Source organism: Rhincodon typus, chromosome 13 (genome assembly GCF_021869965.1).
Source record: "Rhincodon typus isolate 14 chromosome 13, sRhiTyp1.1, whole genome shotgun sequence".
Taxonomy (NCBI): domain Eukaryota; kingdom Metazoa; phylum Chordata; class Chondrichthyes; order Orectolobiformes; family Rhincodontidae; genus Rhincodon; species Rhincodon typus.
The window spans coordinates 19757010-19779451 of NC_063344.1; the positions used below are offsets into that span (position 1 = coordinate 19757010).

The window sequence follows — 22442 nt, forward strand, 5'->3', positions numbered from 1 at the left end:
GTTTTGCTAAAGGCATCGTCATTAACCCAATGGGTGTTTGAGAGTCGTTTTGGTCAGGCTGGACAGCACTGTAGGTTTGCTTCTCTCAATTACATCAGTGAAATAGTTGTGCACACTTATAGTGAAAATAGTATTTCAATTGAGCGCTTATAATATCTAAAGTAGACCACTGCCTTGTCCGGCATCCCCAATGCCAGCCCAATATCTATAAGGCACAATGCAGGAGTGCGACTGAATACTCTCAATTTGCCTGGCTGTGCGCAGTTCAAGTAACACTCAACACCATCCAATAGAAAGCATTCAGCTTTCCTGAATATACTATTAGTTTTATTCTTGACTCCGGGGTCTTTATTCCATTGTTGACAGCAGGATAATGGTTATATATGAGTAAATAAAGAAGGTCGTACCAGAGCAAACCACGCCCACGTCATCTACAAAAGGTGACTGCTCCGTTTTTCTAAAACTGCAATTCCGCAGGAAGGGTTCAGTTCCATTGCACCTGACATTAGTGATCCAGGTTGGTCCGGTGCCTTTTCCAAACTTCGAGTGGTTGTAAATGTTTATTGCAGAGCCACATTTCAGCTGTCTGCACACCACTTCTGCTTCATTCAAATTCCACTCAGTGTCAATCACTCTCCTCCAAACACCGTCATAATAAACTTCCACACGGCCTTCGCAAATACTCTCTCCGTTAGCCAGTCGTAACTGCCAATCTTCATCTGTAAGAATGCAATATATAATCAATGTTCATGGAATGTTTTAAAAAGAATCATCTGAATATAAATTATGACCATTCATGTCATTGCGCGATTTATCTATTCCCCAGTTAATGAATAGTGAATAGAAAACAGGAAGGGAAGGCAGCGAATATTTGAAAAGTAGAGATAGTCAGGAAGATTAATGTTTCAAAAGATTCGGTTGGAGCTGCTGTGTTCTAAAGGACAAGCTTTTTACAAGCAAGCACGCAAGATAAAATATAGAGGTATGTTGTCTGTTGCACTTTTTGTTAATTCAAGGGGTGTAGCTGCCGCTGGGAAGGCCAGTGATGGTTTGGAACTTTCATGAGTCTTGCAATCCTATTCTGCAGGTAACGTCACAATTCTTTAAGGGAGTGAATTCCAGGAACTGAAGGAGTATGACGGTGCAGGAAAGTTGGTATTTTACCAAGGAAGAGTGGTGCGCCAGCTGAAAGGAAAATCGCTGGTGCTGGTGTTCCCCAGAGGTTGTTACCTTTAATCACACAAATAATCAACATATCAGGCTTGGAAGTTGTTGGCAATGGAGCTTTGATGAATTACTACAGTGAATCTTTGGATTAACAGATCTGTGCTAAATCTATGTGATGTAGCACATTATTCTTTAAATATCATGACCGAGGGTGTCCTCTGGGTATGGTGATTCATGTCCACAAGACCACAAGATATAGGAGCAGAATTAAGCCATTTGGTCCATCGACTCTGAGAAGTCATTGGATCGTGGCTGATATGTTTCTCAATTACCTTCTCCTGCCTTCTGCACATAACTCTTTATCCCTCTTACTAATCAAGAACTGATCTATCTCTGTCTTTAATACACTGAATGACTTGGCCTCCACAGCCCTCTGCAGTAATGAGTTTCACAGAAGAAATTCCTCCCCATCTCAGGTCTAAAGGGAGGTCCCTTCACTCTATGGCTGTGCCCCCAGGTCCTCCTCTCTCCCCCTCGTGGAAACATCTTCTTGATTTCCACTGTATCCAAGCCTCTTAATATTCTGTAAGTTTCAAGTGGATCTTTCCTCATCCTTCTAAACTGCTTTGAGTTCACGGCTAGAATCCCCAATTGCTCCTCAAATGAGAGGCCCTTCATCCCTGGATCATTCTTGTCAACCTTCCCTGGATGCTGTCCAAGGCCTGCACATTCTTCCTGAGATACACAACCAAAAACTATTCACAATATTAAAAATACACTTTGGTCATAACCTCATTGCAGCCTCAGCAGTACATCTCTGCTCTTGTATTCTAGCCCTCTTGAAATGAATGGTAATATTGCATTTGCCTTCCTAACTGCCAAGTGAACCTGAATGTCAACCTTAAGAGAATACTGGACTAAGATTACCAAATTCCTTTGTCCTTCAGCCTTTCCCTGATCAGAAAATAGCTTATCCCTCTATTCTTCCCACCAAAGTCCATAACATCACACATTCCCAAATTATATTTCATTTGACACTTATTTTCCCACTCTCTGAGCCTGTCCACAACTTTTTGCAGACTTCCCTGATTATTCAACAGGACTGTTTTTGCACCTATCTTTGCATCATCTGAAAAGTGAGCAACAAAACCTCAGTTCCTTCATCCAGATTATTAATGTGTAATGTGAACAGTTGTCCCAACATGGACCACTGCAGAACTCCATTAAGTATTAGCTACCATCCCAAAAAGAGACTCCTTTATCCCTACTCTCTGCCATCTGCCCATCAGACAATCCTCTGTCCATACCAGTACTTTAATGCTCATACCATGAGCTCCTATCTTATTTAGCAGCCTCCTGTGTGGCACCTTATCAAATGCCTTTTGGAAAGCCAATTATATCTCATTCACTGGTTCTCCTTTGTCTAACTTGCTCAATACCTCCTCAAAGAACTCTAACAGATTTGTCAGGCATGACCTCTCCTTGACAAAACTGTGTTGATCAAGTCCGATTTTACCATCCATTTCCAATACTCATTAACAAACGAGTTAAAAATCTCATTTTTAATAATGGACTCTAACATTTTTACCAACGGCCAATGTCAGGCTAACCAGCCTACAGTTTCCTGTCTTCTGCCTTGCTCCCTTCTTAATTTAACACTCCTGTTTATCTCTTTTCCAGTCTTCAGAGACCCTCCCTAAGTACAATGATTTCTAAAAGATCATCACCAATCCTTCAACAATCTCCTCAGCTATGTCCTTCGCAACTCTGTGGTGTAGTTCATTTGATCCAGATGATTTATCCACCTTTAGACTTTTTAGCTTCTCCACCACCTTTGCCTTAGTGAAGGCCTCTGCACACACCCGGCTCATTTGAAGTTCTGGCATGCCGCAGGTGTCTTCCATTGTGAAATATGATGCAAAGTACTTATTCAGTTGCTCCACCATTTCTTGGTTCCCCATTGCTACTTCTCCAGCCTCATTTTCCATCGAGTTCAATGTCCATTCATGGCTTTCTCTTACCTTTTATGTATCTAAAATAAAACTTCTGCAATTTTTTACACGATTACTTAGTTTACTATCATATTTCATTTTCTCCACCCCTATTGCTTTTTGAGTTATCTGCTGCTAGATTTTAAAGGCTTTCCAACCCTTTTGCTTCCCACTAATCTTCACCACATTCTATGCTTTTTCTTCACAATTATGCTGTCCCTGAATTCCTTTGTCAGCCATGGTTGTTTCATTTTCCCTTTAGCATGGTTTATCTTTCTTAGGATGAGTTTCTGCTATTCCTGCCATTACTACTCAATTCACCTCCCTGCCAGGCTCCACTTTCAATCAACTCTGGCCAGCTTCTCCCTCATGTGTTTGTGGTTTCCTTTACCCAATTGGAATACTGCTACATCTGAATCAATCCTCTCCCTCTCAAACTGCAGGGTGAATTCTATTATACTATGGTCACTGCCCAAGGGGTTCCTTTACCTTAAGCTCTCTCATCAAGACTGCTATGTTACACACCCCCAATCTGAACCTGCCTGTTTCTTAGTGGGCTCTACCACAAGCTGCTCCAAATAAAATCTCTTAGACATTCCCCAAATTCCTTTTCTTGAAATTCACTACCAACCTGATTTTGCCAATGCAACTACACATTGAAGACCCCACAGTTTTTGTAATAATGCCTTTCTTACATGTTTTTTCTGTCTCCTGCTTAATTTTCTGCCCCACACCCCGGCGACTGCGAGGAAGCCTGTGCCCAATTCTCATAAGAGTCTTTATTTCCTTTGCAATTGCTCAACTCTACACACACATATTCTATGCATTACAACTCTATGCCACTTATTGCTGTCTGCGTGTTTTTATTTCTTGGTTACAAGGCAGCTCCACCCCCTCTGCCCATCTACTTGTCCTTTTGAAACAATGTGTATCCTTGGATATTTACTTCCTAGCCCTGATCTCCCTGCAGTCTCATCCCTGTGATACCCACAATATCATACCTGCCAATTTCAATCTGTTCTACAACCTCCTTTACCTCATTTTGTATGATTGCATTTAAGCACAACACCCTCAGTCCTCTAATGATTGTCCCCCTTCTCATAGTTGTCCCTTTATCTGCTTGAAGTTAGATTCCTGACTCTTTCCATACTCTCTAGCTTAATACTTGTTCTGGAAACTTTAATAACCTCTGCTGATTCCACCCACCATGTTTAACTGTTTTCATAGTTATCCATGCAACTGATTCCCCAGACTATTGAGTTGAAAGATCTATCACCAGACTTAGGCAATTCACCAGGACTCCTGACTCAACATAATGTGGGTGGAGACTGACTGAGCAGAACAGTCCCTCCTTCTTCAGTTCTGGTGCCATTGTCCAACAGATTTAAACATATTTATCAAAAAAGTTACAACAAAAAATATGTAAACATTGACATTGCTGTCGCAGTCCAAATATGATAAAGGCAAGATGTGCACTAGATACTAAATTCAGCGAGTTTTTGTTTTTGTTTTCAGTGCTACAACCAAGATATTTTGGAACATCCAACCTTTATTGCAACAATTGCACTCATTTATTTTATTTTCTAAATATTCAGCGGACCAAAGTGAATTGACTGATATCTGACTCTAGGAAAGTGCTGAAATGGGTAATCTTCTGGGCTCTTCTGGTGGTACATGCTTGCACATGTGTCAGCCCTATAGTTTACAGTGGTGTATTGAGCACATCCATCCATTGTCAACAGAAATGTTTTTGTAATATCTTCAATAGCTTTTTCGTTAGTTTTCTTGAATTGACAATGTCAAAATGACAATGCTACAGGGAATTAAACTGATCAATTTGTTCACTTAACTTTGTGTTTGTGATCCTGTGGTTTAGTATGACATAAAGCCTTATGTTGAAGCTACTTAACGTTTTACCCCTCAGTCTTAGGTGTGTCTCTTGTTGGCCTAGTCTTCTGCACGCCTCACTGGGTGAGTGTTGGTCATCAGCCTCAAAGATAATGGTATAGTGAGAGGTATGGCACACCAGGAGTTTATTGTTTGTGGTGAAATAAAACATTGCTGCATATTGTAGCCAACAGCACCTTATGGAGACCCAGTCTTGTGCTATTACACTTGCACTGGAACTATCGAATTTAGCGCTGTGTTCATAGCAAACCATTGTTGTGGGCTTCCTCTATGCAAAGATTGCATTTTACCAGAAATTGAAGTCCATTGTAGATACAGCGACCGATATTGCCATCAATGGATGCATCTCAGATGAGTAGACATGGTTAGGCAGTGTACTTCCCTTGCCTTGCTTCACTCATTACCTGTTGCATAGCTACAACTTCACAACCAGCCAAGCATCATCAGTCATGATGGTGGTAACATAAAGCTGGTTACAGACATTGAAGAATTTGACACAGAATGTTGTTAAAGCTCTCATATTAGTCTGGAAGCATGTTGACAGTTAATTCAGTCAAAAATATGGTCTGTAATAATTCACTAGAAGACTCACTTTCTCAGAGCATCTATGAAGAGTGAAGTTGTCATGTGTGCTTCTGAACAACATATTAAAAGAGCCTCGAAAGCAGAAGAATCCTTATAGTGTAGAATCAGGCCGTTCACCTCCTTCGAAACAGAATCCCATGCAGGCCCATCCCCTAACCTGTAACACTGCATTTCCTTCTGACTAACCTACTTAGCTTGCACATCTTTGAACACTGTGGGCAACTGAGCAGGGCCAATCAACCTAATCTGCACATCTTTGGTCTGTGGAAGGAAACCAGAGCATCATATGGAAACCCATGTAAACACAGCGAGAACATGAAAACTCCACAAAGACGGTTACTTAAGGGTGGAATCAAAACTATGTCCCTGGTACAAGAAGGCAGTGGTGCTAACCAGTGAGTCACAATGCTGTGGTATTGAAGTGTTGACTATGGAAGCAAACAATTTATGAGTAAGAGCAATCTCAGAAAAAATAGTGTTGCATTCAGCTTCTAAAGACCTTTCTACCATTCTATTTCTGTTTGACTTAAATCTACAAATCTTGGTTCCGTGTGCCCTCGTACCTGTGGATAATGAAAAATTATTGTTCTCACTTTTAAAATTATTATGTTAGCTGGCATCCATTATTCTTTTGATCATGGACAGAGGAGTGGGGAACAACAAGACATCTTCGATGTTTTGAAGAAAAAAATGTTTTTAAATTTTGTTCTGAATGGATTGATGTAATGTTTCTTTAATGTCCCTTCATCTTGAATTCTGGCACCAGCATCAAAATAAAAATTTTATCAATGTTATCAGTTCTTGCACAATATTAAAATTCACAATCAAACAAGTTTTTAATTGCAAGGGAGGAAAAGTCTTTTGTTAATGCACGCTCTCTTTGTAATTTAACCCTTAGAATTGTGCGAGTGGATGTGCCAACATATGCTTTCAATGGTACTCCATTCTCCAGGTGTGCTGTGAGTCTAAACTCTGTATATCCAATTTAGAATGATACAAACAAACACTTGATATCAAAGTATGTGTGTTAATCTGGGTAGGAGTTATACACACCCACTTGTGACTGAGTCATGAACACCTGCTTCATGGTCATGAACTCACATCAACATGGCATGAATCATATTGCTTTGAGAATTAGTTGTAACTCTAATTAGTGTCATATCTAGCACAGCTGACATGTGCAGATTTATAGTTGGGCCCCTCACATGAAGTGCTCAACAGGTTCATTCCAATTTCCTCTGATAATGAGGATAAATTGAAGAGAAATGAGTAACTCTGACATCTTTTTCACAGATACATCATAATTTAAGCAGAACATACTCTTGCACATTTCTATTCACAAATAAGTAACATTTTCAGAATATTTGGTATTTGACAATGAATCAATCCCTACCTGAACAGATGACACTAGCATCATTTCTATGTGTGCACTGATGGTTTCCCCAGGATGCAATCGAGCAGTCAGTCAAATGGAGTTCATTGCCAATGCAAACGTGGATATAATTCCATATAGGCCCATTTCCCTCTCCAAAGTATGCACCTCCTGGACTTGAGATCACAGCCCCACAACCAAGTTGATTGCAGACCACAGCTGCATCTTGTAAATCCCAATACGTATCACATACTGTGTTCCAGGTGTCTTCAAACATTATCTCCACTCTTCCTGAGCAGGTATCACTGCCACCAACTAACCGTGGTCTCCTTTGTCCTTTGTCGAAGAACAATGAACATTTTACAGTGGATTTACATTCATTTGGATAAACTTCTCTCTTATAAATTTAAAGTATAGACAAAAGGAATCATTCAAACAAGAAAACAAAAAGAGTGAAAATCTTTTGAAGGACCAAATCATGGTGACCCGAAATATTCTCATTTATCACACCAGTGAAACACTGCAGTGCCACAGTGAAAGAACAGGGGTTACTTTAGAAAAGCTGTTGTAACTCTTGTTGAAGTACATATAGCTTGTACTGTGTGAGAAGCTCAGAATTTGCTGAATGAATGAATTATAAGGTCTTATCTCTGAAAGCAAACCTAGCCTTGTCTGCATGTACCATTTGAATGAAATTTACTAATCAAGTAAAATTGAAATTTCTGTCAGGTTTATACAGATACAAACAAGTCATAATCAATTAGTTAATTAACTAGTTTTATCTCGTTGATGTAGCTTGACTAGAGCTGACTTTCTCTGCATCTGTTGTAGTGTAAATACATGGGTCTAAGTGCAACTTCCAAGGAATACCACAGCAATAATGTGTCAAGCTGAGAGATTGGTAAGTCAACACTTTTAATGAAGGGGAAGTGTAGAGGTGCTCTTTTCTTCTAACTTTCTCTTCCTTGATATTTGTTTCTTTTTTTTTCAAACAGAGAATGAAGCTGCTTGTCAAGTTATTCTAATCCTAAAGAAAACTTTGTAAAATTAAGGCTTTTTGGTCAAATTGAATATGCATCCTGCAGTATGTGCAAGTCATGAATGCATCATGTGTTCTAGACAACTACACGTGCAGGAAATATCAGCATCTGCAGAAGATATGGATCTGGTATCAGGAGTCAAGTAGTAGCCGCTGCCATTGTGATGCAACTGTTATGCAGAGATGGGAGATGGTTATGCTACAGATTTGGAATATGCATGCAATAAATTAATGGATTACCAATAGCAAGTCTATGAGAACTGCAGAAGTAGTGCAGGTTTATTCTACTGAACAAGTGCCACTTGCTAGCAGTTTTGCACTTGGATACTGATGAGGATGAAAATTATTCTGTAGAATACACAGAAACCAAGTCCCTGACTTTACAGTGGCTCAGCTGCAAAGGTGAGGAGAAGGAAGAGAAGAAAAGCCATGATGACAGTGTATTCATTAATAATGGGAAAACCAAGCATTTCTTTACCCATAAATTGACACCAGGATGATATGTTGCCTCAATGGTGTTAGGGGCAAAGGTGGCACAGAGTGACTGCTTTATTATTATTAAGGGGTATTATTCTAGGGGAACGTGAACAGTTGGGGGTTATGTTCAATTTTAGTACCAACAGCATTAGATAGGAAGAGAGATGAAGTCGAGGAAACAGGTTTTTGAGGAGCTAGGAAAGATAATTAACTGAAGAACTTCAAAAGCATTAATCTCAACAGAAGTTTAGGTGTCTCTGTCTATTAAAGGTGCTTATGGACAATTAAAGGCTTCAGATTCCAGTGGCATGGGGACAGTACTTCTATGGCAGATGTAATCTGTGTAACATTGGTGTTTTCCTCTTATAATAATCAGGGCTACTATCCTGGCAGTGACATTTTTTTTTTGCTGCTGTTGGCCAGTCTTTAAATTAACTTGTCTTTTGGATGGAATCCTGAGAGGAAGCTCACAATGAAGGGAAGAATAACTGATTGTTGGAAAAAGAAAATATTCAGCAATATTATTTGACAAACAATGTTAAAATGGCATTTATTAGAATCAGTTTGTGGAAAAATGTGAAAAGAGATTCTCTCTGAATACACAAAGCATTCTTGACAAGGTTAATGATTTGAAGCTGTGAATAAAGAGAACTGTATGATATAATGACATATGATTGCAGGCTGACTTAGACTGGGAACTGAATGCTCAAGGATGTTCATCATTTAGGAAGGATAAACAAAAAAAAGGAAGTGAAGTAGTACTTTTGATTAATACCAATTTCTTTGACTTTCCATTTTCAAAGTCCCCTACCATTTCTGAGAAACATTTCTGCATCATCCTCCATGAAGACAAGAACAACAGAATTGTTTTTAATCTGCACCAACTTCCTATTCTCTGTTCTTCTGTCTACATCAGTAAGGGAATACTTATTTGATAAGAAAGACAGAAAACAATGTTAGGATATTGCGCAGTGTTGATAACTAAATGATCCTTATTCATAAGTCACAAAAAAGGAAGTACGATATTCAGAAGGCAAATGGTATTTTGGATTTTATTGCAAGGGAATTTAATATATGACAAAAAATGTTTTGCTGCAATATTATAAAAACTTATAATTAGCACTCTGTGTTAATCTTTGATCTGCTTATCAAAGGAACAATACACAAGCCATAGAGGTAGTGCAAAAGGTACAATAAACTAATCATAAAGTCATGGAGTCATAGAATTATACAGAAAAATGGAACCTTCGGTCCAATTCATCCACATTGACCAGATGTCCTAAACTGATCTAGCTCCATTTGCCAGTATTTGATCCATATCTCTCAGAATCCTTCCTATTGATGTACCTATCCATACGCTTTTTAAATGTTATAATTGCACCCACATCCCCCACCTCCCCTGGGAGCTCATTCCATACGTGCCACCATCCTTTGCATGAAAAGTTGCCCCTCAGGTCCCTTCCTCGCTCACCTTAAACCTTTGCTGTCTCGTATTGAACTCTCCTTCCCTGGGATAAAGACCTTGGCTATTCACCAGATCCATCAAGGATTCTGGGTAATGCAAGATGGTGGACGGAAAAGAATTGTGACTGTAAGAGCTGCTCCATTTTTGAGGTATTTTCAGTGTTAGAACCGATTTCCTCGAATTCTAGTAGCAGTAATTACTGTTTTATAAGCTGTTGCAATGTTTTGGAACTTTGGGGAAAGAAAAGATCAAAACAATGGCACTTTATAAAGGCGGAAGACAGACAAATGCAGTGACCACATGGTGATCCAAATGGAGAAAGAATCCTACACTGCTGTCTGGCCCAGCAGTAAACCACGCAGCTGCTGATTTTGCTGTCTCTTTTCAAGTAACTCTGGACATTGGAGTTGGATCTCAGAAAAATAAACAAACAACAAAAATCACAGCTGACCTTGGAAAAACCTGTGTGTGTGAGCTCACACCAAGGGAGCAGCAAAGTGGCTTTTTAAACTGTAATCTTTCTGCTTTTCTTTTGTAAATCTACAATAGTTAAGAGCGTGGGCATTTTTGTTGATTATATGCTATAATTGAGATCTGTCTCTTGATGAAATATTAAAAATATAAAAACATAGATACTAAGCTAGCCTGGGGCAGTATTTTTAGAGTGGTAAGAATGTGCTATTTTCTTGGTCTATCGATTGTTAAGGTGCAAAGACGGCCTTTAGCAGAGAGTGATGTGCCCTTCCTGTTGGATGTAGGAGATTAGAGAGAGTTTCGATGTTACTGATGATTACGTCTGCAGGAAGTGTCTTTGGTTGTGAAAACTATCGGATTGCATGGATCAGTTGGAGCAGCAGTTGGAAGTGATGAGGAATTTACAGCATCTGGGGTGTGATGCATGGCAGTTGCAGGGAGGGAGATAAATGGAAGATACAGTCAGGAAGATGGGTGACCTCCAGGAAAGGTAGGAGAGGGAGGCAGGTAGTGCAGGAGTCCCTTGTGGCTATCCCCATCTCAAACAAGGATGCTGTTTTGGCAAATGTAGGGGGTGATGGAATCTCAGGGAAATGTAGCACTGACAGCCAGGTTTCTGGTACCAAGACTGGCTGTAATGTAATGCGGGGTATGCCAGTTTCCAAATGATCGATTATGATCAGGGACTCTCAAGTCACAGACACAGACAGATGATTCTGTGGCCGACAGTGAGACAACACAATGGTGTGTTGCCTCCCTGGAGCCAGGATGCCTTGGAGAGGATGCAGAATATTCTCAAAGGGGAGAGGGACCAGCAGGAAGTTGTTGTACACATTGGAACTAACAACAGAGGAAGAAAAAGAATGAGATTCTAAGCAGACAATATGGGAAGTTAGGCAGGAATTTAAAATATAGGTCCACAAGTGTAGTAATATCTGGATTACTCCCAGTGCCATGAGCTCGTGAGGGTAGGAATAGGAGCAAGCGAGCAGATGAATGCTTGGCTGAGGAGCTGGTGCAGGGGAGAAGGATTCAATTTTTTGGATCACTGGAATGTCTTCTGGGCTAGAAGTGAACTTTATAAGAAGGACGGATTGCACCTGAATTGGAAGAGGGCTAATAGAGTGGCAGCGAGATTTGCTAGAGTTGCTCGGGAGGATTTAAACTAGGAAGAGTGGGTGGGTTGGGACACAGGGAGATAGTGAGGAAGGAGATCAGTCTGAGACAGGTACAGCTGGGAAAAGGAATAAGTCAAAGCGACAGGGCAGGCAGGAACAAAGTAGAGAACAAGGCAGGAGTGATAAATTAAACTGCATTTATTTCAATGCAAGAGGCCTAACAGGTAAGTCAGATGAACTCAGGGCATGATTAGGAAAGTGGGACTGGGATATCATAGCACTTACAGAGTTGTGGCTCGGGATACGCAGAACTGGCAGCTTAGTGTTCCAGGGTATAGATGCTACAGGAAGGATCAAAAGGTGCTCAAGAGAAGAGGAGGAGTGGTGTTTTTGATTAGGGACAACATTACAGCTGTATTTAGGGAGGATATTCCTGGGAATACATCCAGGGAAGTTATTTGGATGGAACTGAGAAGTTCCAAAGGGATGATCACCTTGTTTGGATTGTACTGTATACACTCCAATACTCAGCGGAAAATTGAGAAAAATGTTTGTAAGGAAATCTCAGTTATCCGTAAGAATAATAGGGTGATTGTGGTAGGGGACTTTAATTTTCCAAACATAGACTGGGACTGCCATAGTGCTAAGGGCTTGGAAGGAGAGGAATTTGTTAACTGTGTACAAGAAAATTTTCTGATTCGGTATGTGCATGTTCCTACCAGAAAACATGCAAATGTTGACCTACTCTTGGGAAATGAGGCAGGGCAGAAACTGAGATGTTAGCTGGGGGAATGCATTTGACCAAAATTCTATTAGTTATAAAATGGTGATCGAAAAGAGTAGACCGGATCTAAAAGTTAAAATCTAATTTGGAGGAAGGCCAATTTTGATGGTATTAGCAAGAACTTTCAAAAGTTGATTGCCAGGGGAGGAGGTGGTGCGGTGGTGTTGGTGGAAGTTCAGGAGTAAAGGGATGGCTGGAAAATGGGAAGCCTTCAAAACTGAGATAACGAAAGTCCAGAGAAGTATGTTCCTTTTAGGATGAAGGAAAATGACTGGTAGGTGTCGGAAATGCTGGATGACTAGAGGATATGAAGATTTGGTTCAAAGATTAAGCAGGAAGCATGTGTCATATATAGACAGCAGAAGATGGAGTGATTCCCTTGAAGAGTATAAATGTAGTAGGGAAAGCAGGAGGTCATAAAGGGAACAAGGCAAATAGGGTTAAGAAGAATCCAAAAAGATTGTACAAATACATTAAGGACAAAAGAGTAACTAGGGAGAGAATAGGGTTACTTAAAGATCAGCAAGACCACCTATGTGTGGAGCCACAGGATATGGGGGAGAAACTGCATGACTATTTTTCATCAGTGTTTACTGTGGAGAAGATAGAAAACTTGGGGAAATAAATAGTGACATCTTGAAAACTGTCCATATTACAGAGGTGGTGGTGCTGGGCATCTTAAAATGCATAAAGGTAGATTAATCTCCGAGACCTGATTAGGTGCACCCTAGAACTCTGTGGGAAGCTAAGGAAGTGATTGCTGGGCCCCTTGCTCAGATATTTATATCACTGATTAGCCGCAGGCGAGGTGCCAGAAGACTGAAGGTTGGCTAATGTGGTGTCACTATTTTAAAAGTTGGTAAGAAAAAGTCAGGGAACTATAGACTGGTGAGTCTGACATCAGTGGTGGGCAGGTTGTTGGAGGGAATCCTGAGGGATCTGATTTAAATGTGTCTGGAAAGACAAGAACTGATTAGAGATACTCAACAAGGTTTTGTGCATGGGAAATCGTGTCTCATGAGCTTGGTTGAGGTTTTTGAAGAAGTAATAAAAAGGACTGATGAGGGCAGAGTGCCGGATGTGATATACATTGACTTCAATAAGGCATTCGTCAAGGTTCCTCGTGGTGGACTGTTTACCAAGGTTAGACCACACAGAACAGAGGGAGAACTAACTATTTGGATAAAGACCTGGCTCAAAGGTAGAAGACAGTGTGTGGTGGTGCAAGGTTGCTTTTTAGACTGGAGGCCTGTGACCAGCGGTGTGCCACAATTTCTGGGTCCACTGCTTTTTGTCATTTATATAAATGACTTGGATGTAAACATAGGAGGTATGGTTAGCAAGCTTGCAGAGGAGACCAAAATTGAGCTATAGTGGACTGCATAGAAGGTATTTCAGAGTATAAGGGAATTTTGACCAGATGGGCCAATGGGATGAGGAGTGGCAGATGGAGTTTAATTTATATGAGTGGAAGGAGCTGCATTTTCAAAAAGTAAATTGGGGCAGGACTTATACACTTAGTAGCAAAGTCCTGGTGAGTGATGCTAAACAAATAGACCACAGAGTTGAGGTTCATAGTTCCTTGAAAGTGGAGTTGCAGGTCGATAAGATAGCGAAGAAAGCGTTTGGTATGCTTTCCTTTATTGGGCATTTCATTGAGGATCATGTTACAGCTGTGCAGGACTTTAGTTAACTCACAATTGGAATATTGTGTTCAATTCTGGTCTTCCTGCTATACAAAGGATGTTATGAAGCTTGAAGGGGTTCAGAAAAGATTTACAAGGATGTTGCCAGGGTTATAGGGTTTGAGCTGTAGGGAGACACTGAAGAGATTGGGGCTATTTTCCCTGGAGCGTCTGAGGCTGAGTGGTGACATCATGGAGAATTATAAAATCATGAGGGACATGGATAGGGTAAATAGACAAGGTCTTTGCCCTGGGGTGGGGGAATCGAAAACTAGAGGACATACATTTATGGCAAGAGGGGAATGATTTGAAGGGACCTAAGAGGCAAATTTTTCATGCTGAGGATGGTGAGTGTATGGAATGAGCTGCCAGTGGAAATGGTGGAGGCTGGTACAATTACAACAATTAAAAAGCATTTGGATGGGTATATGAATAGGAACAGTTTAGAGGGATATGGGCCAAATGTTGGAAAATTAGACTAGATTTATTTAGGGTATCTGGTCAGCATGGATGAGTCAGATTAAAGGATCTGTTTCCATGTTGCATATCTCTATGACTCTATGCCCCTCATGATTTTATAAACCTCTTTAAGTTCACCCCTCCGCTTCTGACACTCCAGAGAAGATAGCTCCAGTCTATTCAGCCTCTCCCTATAGCGCAAACCCTTCAATCACATCAACATTCCTGTAAATATTTTCTGAACTCTTTCCAGTACAACTACATCCCTTCTATAGTTGGATTGTCTTATAAGGCAGATGTTGGGAAACTGTCCTTGTATTCTTTAGACTTTCAAAGAACGAGAGGTGATCTCTGATACTTTGACAACTGTGACAGCACAATACAGGGCCAATGTAGATATGGTGTTTGCCTGGCTGGTAAGTACTTGGTGACCACTCAGAAGTTCATGAATCATTGGAATTTTCTAACCCAGTGGGCTCTTGAAACTCAATAAATGAGGAGAGGAATGTGATACCACAATGTTATATCCAGTGACCGATATTGAAAAGGCAACTGCAATCTGGATCGGACACTAGGAGTCAACTATGTTTCCTGTATACATGGTTAAGATTTGGTAAAATAATGCTGCAAATCTATGACTAAAAATGGTCAGATTTTAAACTATCTTTCACTTGAAAGCAAGGATAAGAAAGAATGAAACACTTACCAGAACAAATAATACTGACGTCATGTCTATGCGTGCAGTTCTTTCGATTTGTTTGTGTAGTTGGGCAGGACCAGAGAATCGTCTCATTTCCCTGGCATTCATAGACATCCTGCCAGATGGGACCACTGCCCTCTCCAAATTGAGCTCCACTGAATACCGATATTACTTCTCCACATTTCAGTGACGCACACACAACACTGGCATCCAATGAATCCCAGTGTGAATCACACACAGTGCCCCAAGTCTCTCCTTTCTGGATTTCCAACCTTCCAGAGCATCTATCTGTTCCACCAACAAGTCTTGGCTGTTTGTGGTCTGTTGTTTTAAAACAATAAGGATTTTTTTTTACCAAAAGTGGTAAGTGAAGATCTCAGTAGTTAGTCATCTTGTGCCGAAAATGGTATAAGCGTTGTTACTTTCCATTGGGACCGTCTTACTGTGAAGCTGTTGTGACCATTTTTGTTAGATTACCCATCTGGTAATCTTCACCTGGGCATTAATATTTATGACTTACAGAACAAACTCGCTGGTGAGCAAGATTATTTTGTTTCCAAGTCTATTAGAATCCTTAATTTTAACATTTGACTGGCTTCCAAATCTAACATCATATTTTCTGCAAATTCTCTATTAAACTGCATTACAGCAAATTGTTAGAACTATACTTTTTGGAATGTAAAATGGAAAATTGAACTTTTGGACATTCCTTGGGGATTAGGTTGTTTACCATGGACTTTTGGAATTTAATCTGATAATAAAATGTAAAAAGATCACCCTTTCAGTGGAAAAACAATAGAGACATCAGGCACTCCAAGCAATGAATCATCAGAAGTAGTTGTAATTGAGTTATAGTTAAAACAGCTTAAGCATGTGAAATAAATGAGGTAGTTTGAGATGATGACAGAAGGGAAATTGGAACTGAATATAATGGAAAATGGGGTGAAAAGATTTGCTCTTAAGGGAAAAAAGAGAAACAGGATTTAAGAAACTGGAATAGAGACTCAGGAAGGAGCAAAAGACAAAAGACAGAGAACTGAAAACAGAAAAGATTGCACTTCAATATGAGGCTACCAACGCAGTGAAAGGTTCTGTTTAAGGTTTGCCTGAATTACAACAGTTATCTTGCAGATACAGCAAGTAATTAGGAAAACAATTAGATTGTTATTGTTTAGTGCTAGGGGAATTTTAGGGAAAAAATATGAAGGTTATGTTTCAACTATATTGTGCACATCCGAAAAACCTTTTCACTTATTTAAAGATGTAAATTCTTCTAAAACAATTTAGAGAAAACTCATTGGCCCAATATCTGAAATGATTGGGTTGTGTTATAAGGAAAATTTGCACATGCTAGACTTGTATTCACTGGAGTTTAGAAGAGTTAGAGGAAATTGACTGAACCTGTAAGATCACAGAGGTCTTCAGATGGTGGATTTGGAAAGGATATTTTCTGTTTACAATGTTTAACTATGACTCATTATTTTCGAACAAGGTGTCTACTATTTATGACAAAGATTAGAAGAACTTGTATTCTCGCAGAGAATTTTAAGGCCTTAGAAATAAAATATGAAAGCAGAGCCCTTGAATACATCAAAACAGCTGTAGATAGTATGATGGTGCCACGACTTTAAGAGGTGTATTTTGTCCTGGTTTTTTTTTTTAAAGAGAGGTTTTAAGGCAGAGACACTGAGCTGGCCAGTGCATAGCCATAAAGTAAACAGCTTGGGAGACATTGGGTTTTCTTTTAAAGTTGGAATGAGAGAAGGAGCCTGGATGGCTGTGGCCAGCACTCATAGACCAGGATTTCTGGTATTTAGTTTTTTAGCTTTGAGATTCAGAATCAGTTGCTATTGACATCTCAACATGGTTGGAAGCTGCAGGAAACGTCTCCTGGATGTGACCCTCTGAGTTTTTGCTTGATATTTCTCTCTCTCTGCTGCTGCTGGATTGCATGTGAGACAATTTGTTTCTGACTTTGCCTTTTTGCCAAGGCTTGTGCTTATGCCACATTAGTATATTGGAACAGTTAATTAGTAATAGTTACTGTATCTATTCTAAGTTTTCAAATACAGTTATCCGATGTTCTTTCTTTAGTTGTATTTTAACTATAGTGTATGAATAAATTGTGTTCAGCTTAACGTCAAGTAGTTTGACCAGTTGAATTGCATCTGGCACACAGCACTATATTTGCCTTTAAAATAAGATAAAGTTATGGTCTAGGCTACCTTCTGACATATTCTGATGGGGTCTGTCTAGTCCATAACAATGGCCATTTGATAAGCAGAGGGTTGAAAGAATAACAGGGTAAGTGGAAATGTGAAATAATCAGGTCAATCATGGTCTTACTGAAAGGAGGAGCAAGTTTGAGGAACAAAGTGACCTTTTCCTACTCCAAGTTTCTCCATTCATATGCTTGTACGTACTGTATATGTATAGAAAATCATAACTACAATGGCATTTTTCCATAATATGCAATTAGAAAAACATGCCCTCTGCAATTGTTAGGACATGATTTTTAGATATTCATTTTCCAAACATTTAGCTGCATACAATAACAATAGGGGAAATGGATAGGTTATCTCATTTGGCTTCAAAACTAGTATGCCATTCAGAATGAGACCAACAGCATGAATTGTGTTCTTGTTCCCGATGGGTAGACTTTAGAACTGTCCTCTGCTTCTCAGAATGCAAGGCAATTACAAACTACCAATGACAAAATAAAATTTCAAGAAACGGTGATGAATGCAGATTCAGTATTCCATGAGCAATGGATCTGCCTTGGACAAGAGCAAGCGTGACATATTTGGAATGGCATTATATCATGACCAAGTTGGAGATGATTATGCAAGTCAGTGGTTAATCATGCCCGAGCAATGTGCAACTGTAAATACTTGGGTTGAACTTTGTATGCATAATTTCTAGTTGCTGTGCTATACTTACTGCTATTTAATGGAAACATAATTTGCTCTGTTGTTCAGTCTCCACATGTTTCTGCAGAAATATTCTGACTGAAATTTCTTGTGGCTTGTAAGTATTTTAAAATTAGTTTTTCTGCTGGCTTTTACTGTCAAGATAGTGGCAGTATCTGCTCTTTGAGAGTTTTTATTAGTGAAAGACTGTCCCTCTTGGTCATGTTCCAATTGAAGGACTGCAGGTTCAAGTTCTGTGTGAAAGGCAATGTGCACAATTTGCCCGTCTGTAACACGTTAACAATAGTTATATTTTATTTGCAAACATGGACCCTTCAATCTGACTGAGATGACTTTTATTATTTTACAATGTAAGTTTTCATTTAATTTGTGTCAAGGAGTGATATTGCCTCCCACATGTTTTTTAGTGTTTAAGACAAGAGAGTTACCTGAACAAATGACACCAGCTCCTTCCGTTTCTCTGGAACAATTACTGTGAGCCAGCTGTTTCAATTCACACTTCCAGGGATCTTCCTCACTGCCATTGCAGCCAACTTCATAGTTAAGCATAAGCCAAATGCCACTTCCAAACTGAGAGTTCCCTGATGCTGATACAGCGTCACCACACCCCAGGTATTTACACACAACACGAGCATCATTCATATCCCACGTTCGACCACAGATGATAATCCATGTACCAAAATTGCGAGCTTGAACTCTCCCAGCACATGGGCTACCTCCATCCTCCAGAATCACATTTTGCTCCACTGCCAGATGAGAAAATGCAGTTTCAGTTCAATAATATTAACTCTGATGTACCAAAGTTGGACATGTTGGCCGAAAAAAAAAAGAGCTCTGATGTTTCTTTTTTCTGGGATGTACTCAATCATTTGAAGTTTGTCAATAGCACCATTAATTGCTTGCCAATATTTTGTTCCAACTTATCTATATTAAGTCTGCTCTTATTATCCCACAGGAGATTTTTTTCTCTTACTCTGGACTGACCCATGTAGTTTTCAAAAAGCAGCATAAAAGTTAAGATAGAAAAATCATTGAATCCTGTTAATTCCAGTGCTTTATTATTTTGGCCCATCACATTTTCAAGATCCAAGTCCAGGAATGCCTCCTTTCCAGGTGAACTGAAGGCATTATCCTGTGGAAAATTCAACTGAATACACTCTATGAACTCTTTCACTTCTTTAGCCGTGAGACTATGACTATCACAAGTAATTGGTTAACTGAAGTGCTCCCTCCCATTATATCCCTCTAAAATTCTTGCCCTTCTCAAAAACTTCCATGCCAATATTTTTCTTCACATGTTTACAAGTTGGTGATCTGGAGACTGCAGCAAACATTTTTTCCTTTGCTCTAGACAATATGATCTAGCTCTTGATCATGGTACTACCACCACACCGGCATCCTGTGAACAACACCAGGAATGTTATTTTTTTTTCCCAGTACTGCGCTGTCCGAATAATAAATTCTGCCAGCTTTCCTTTTATCCCCACTAGCTTTCTTTCCGGGAAACTGAGAGGAATGTAAGGACTGTCTCATTGCTTTCATTTTTCTGTATTTTTGTGGTCTCAATGGGAAAAGGAAGTTTTAAAAACAAGGATTGTGAAAGGAATTTCTGAACTTTGAAAAAAACAAGTTACTGAAGCAGATTGCGTCGTATTTGTACTACTCTTTGTTCGGCAGTACAAGAGGCTGTTTGGAGAAGGACCAACGCCAGATGTTGTGTGAAAATCTTTCATTCGTATTCTTCTGTCCCTGACCACAGAAAAAAAACATGATGTAACCAGTCAAACGGGTGTTCCTTCAGGTTGAACCACACTATCCAAGAGCAATTCCAGCTCCCTGAGGCATCATAATATCGGAAGATGGGATTCCAGCTTGTTAGCTGAAGTTAAGATACATTTATTAAGACTGATTGCCTGAATGAGATCATTAGAAATCTTGTGGCACCAATTTTGATGTTTGGATGCAGTTTCTTGCAGATGACCTGCAGCAGTTAAAGTAAGGTCAAAAGTCACACGATACCAGGTTATCGTCCAAAAGGTTTATTTGAAATCACAAGCTTTCGAAGCGCTGCCCCTTCATCAGGTGAAGGGGTTCCATTGGGTTATGGTAAATCAGGACCTGTCTTTTTGCCCTTGTGGAGGTTGAGACGCGGTGGGTCAGCCTTGCGGCTGAGTCGAGAACGGAAGGAGATAAAGAAATGTTGCCTTCGTCAATGACTGTCGTCTCTTGAAAGAGCGAATTTTTTTTTATATAAAGTCCTAATTGGATATCTAGCCCCGCTTGCTCAACGACCAGTTCTTGATGACCTGGAATCGATTGTCTTTACCCCAATTCCCCAGCGTCCCATAAGAACATAGAACCCGTTCATTTCTATTTCCGGTATCTGTTGAATAGTTTATATTGGCGTTTAATTTGTCACCATTTAAAACTGAGCATTGTACATCTTTGCCATTTCACTTTAAGAGTTTCAGCCGGGTTTAGTGTATTGGAGGACCTCGTAGATTCCTTGCTAAATGTAGAGGTGGCTGACAGCTTTGAGAAAAAAAAAGCGATCTGGGGCCCGCTTTCCGAAGCGGTAAACGCATCAACTCTTCATATAGCACAGGTCGATTTAGCCGGCGTCGGCAAATTTTGATTCGTGACACTACAAGCAATAAACATTGTACGTAAATTCAAGCCTCTTGAAGCGGCTCTTTTTCAATCTTTGTAGGGTATAATTTGCAACGTCCTCGATACATGTGTGTTGCATTGCCAGTTATTCAGTTATTGTATCGCTATTAGTTGTAAAAGTTTAAAAAGGAACAGAATGAGACGTATAAGCAAAGAGACACATCCGCCACCATTGGTATGAACCCAACATCCTGTCACTAAAGCGGCATTCCTGGCAGTGCTACCTTCAAGAGTTCAGCAAGAGTTGGACGATTAGAAGACAATTAAAGTTTGATGAAGGGACAGAACATTGGACAGGGGAAGCCTCACCCCAACCCTATCGCTGGGAAACGAATCTTTGCCCGAACTCCCCATTGTCCACCCTTTTCTTCCCGCAACTGCTACTATATAGATGAAAGCTCACAGATACATGGAAGCATCACCAACCACAAGTCCACCTCCAACGAACGCACTGCAGTGAACTATAAATATATCGCACTATCTTCACAGTCATGGGTTAAAATTCTGAAACTTCCCTCTTTACAACTTGTTTAAGTTACATAACAACAATTCCCCAACCACATGCACTGGAGCTGTTCAAAAATGTAACTCAACATCACTCACGCAACGCAACTGGGGATGGGTAATAAGTGCCGGCTTTGTTAGACGAACTTTCTGAGAGAAGACTCATAAATTCCATGTGGCTTCCTGCTAAAACTGCCTGTTGTACCCCCGCCTAGACTGAAAGAGGGAGCGCTGATCTCTCGGCTCGCCAGTCGGCTGCTGAGACACCAGTCGCATCCACAAGATTCCTCTCAAAGTTAAAGATTTCCCCACATCTTCCTGACTAATTCCCATATAAGTTAATAAAGTATGCGGACAGAAATATTCAACATCAATGAGCAATTCATAAATACCTTTGCAGAAGATAACTACACTCATTCCAGTTTCGCACGTCTGCTGGCCGGAAGGACTGAGTGTACACTCGGACAATGAAGATTCTGTTCCTTTACACTGAATCTTATCCAGTAACACAGGTCCTGTTTCTTGTGGAATGGAATTTGCAGATGTTGTGTGATAAGAATCGCAGCCAATTTGCTTGCAGACAACCTGTCCAGCAGCTGAATCCCATCGACTACTACAAACGGAGTTCCACTGACCTCGGTGATAAACCTCCAAATTTCCAACACATGGTGCATACGGGCCCACCAACCTGGGGGTTCTGAGCTCTGTTAAAAGTCAAAGGGAAGATGCATTAATTTTGCAAAACGCTCCCAAAATTGAACGGAAAGTAAGGGCCCTGGAATAATTCTATGCCACTTTATAATTTAACACAATAATTGCACTGATTCATCCGAGTCGTTTTGTTCAGTTGTTTGGGCGGCTGGTTTGCGATGCAGAGTGATGGTGCAGTTTGATTCCTGCATTGGCTAAGGTTACCGTGAAGAATTCTCCTTTTCAATCTCACCCCTCACCTGACACGTGGTGACGCTCAGGTTAAACCGCTACTAGCCATCTCACTCCATTTAGACAGAAGTTCAATGGTCCATGGCGACTTGACCTCTATACTGATTCACCAGATTATTAAGGTTGTTTTGTGCATTAATGTTTTTTTGTTTCAAAATGCTGCTATGCTCAG

General features: G+C 40.1%; 1 protein-coding gene across 2 annotated transcripts in view; it reads right to left on the bottom strand.

Moving 5' to 3' along the window:
* The window catches only part of LOC109924030 (scavenger receptor cysteine-rich type 1 protein M130-like), a 43521-nt gene that overhangs the window by 13125 nt on the left and 7954 nt on the right, over positions 1–22442 (bottom strand). For both annotated transcript variants that reach the window (XM_048604382.1, XM_020524051.2), the window contains exons 2-6: positions 21721–22032; positions 18583–18900; positions 15231–15545; positions 7045–7359; positions 408–719 (exon numbers count right to left, since the gene is read on the bottom strand). In XM_048604382.1, coding sequence (XP_048460339.1) covers positions 408–719; positions 7045–7359; positions 15231–15545; positions 18583–18900; positions 21721–22032 — 1572 coding nt within the window. The remainder of the gene's footprint in view (positions 1–407; positions 720–7044; positions 7360–15230; positions 15546–18582; positions 18901–21720; positions 22033–22442) is intronic.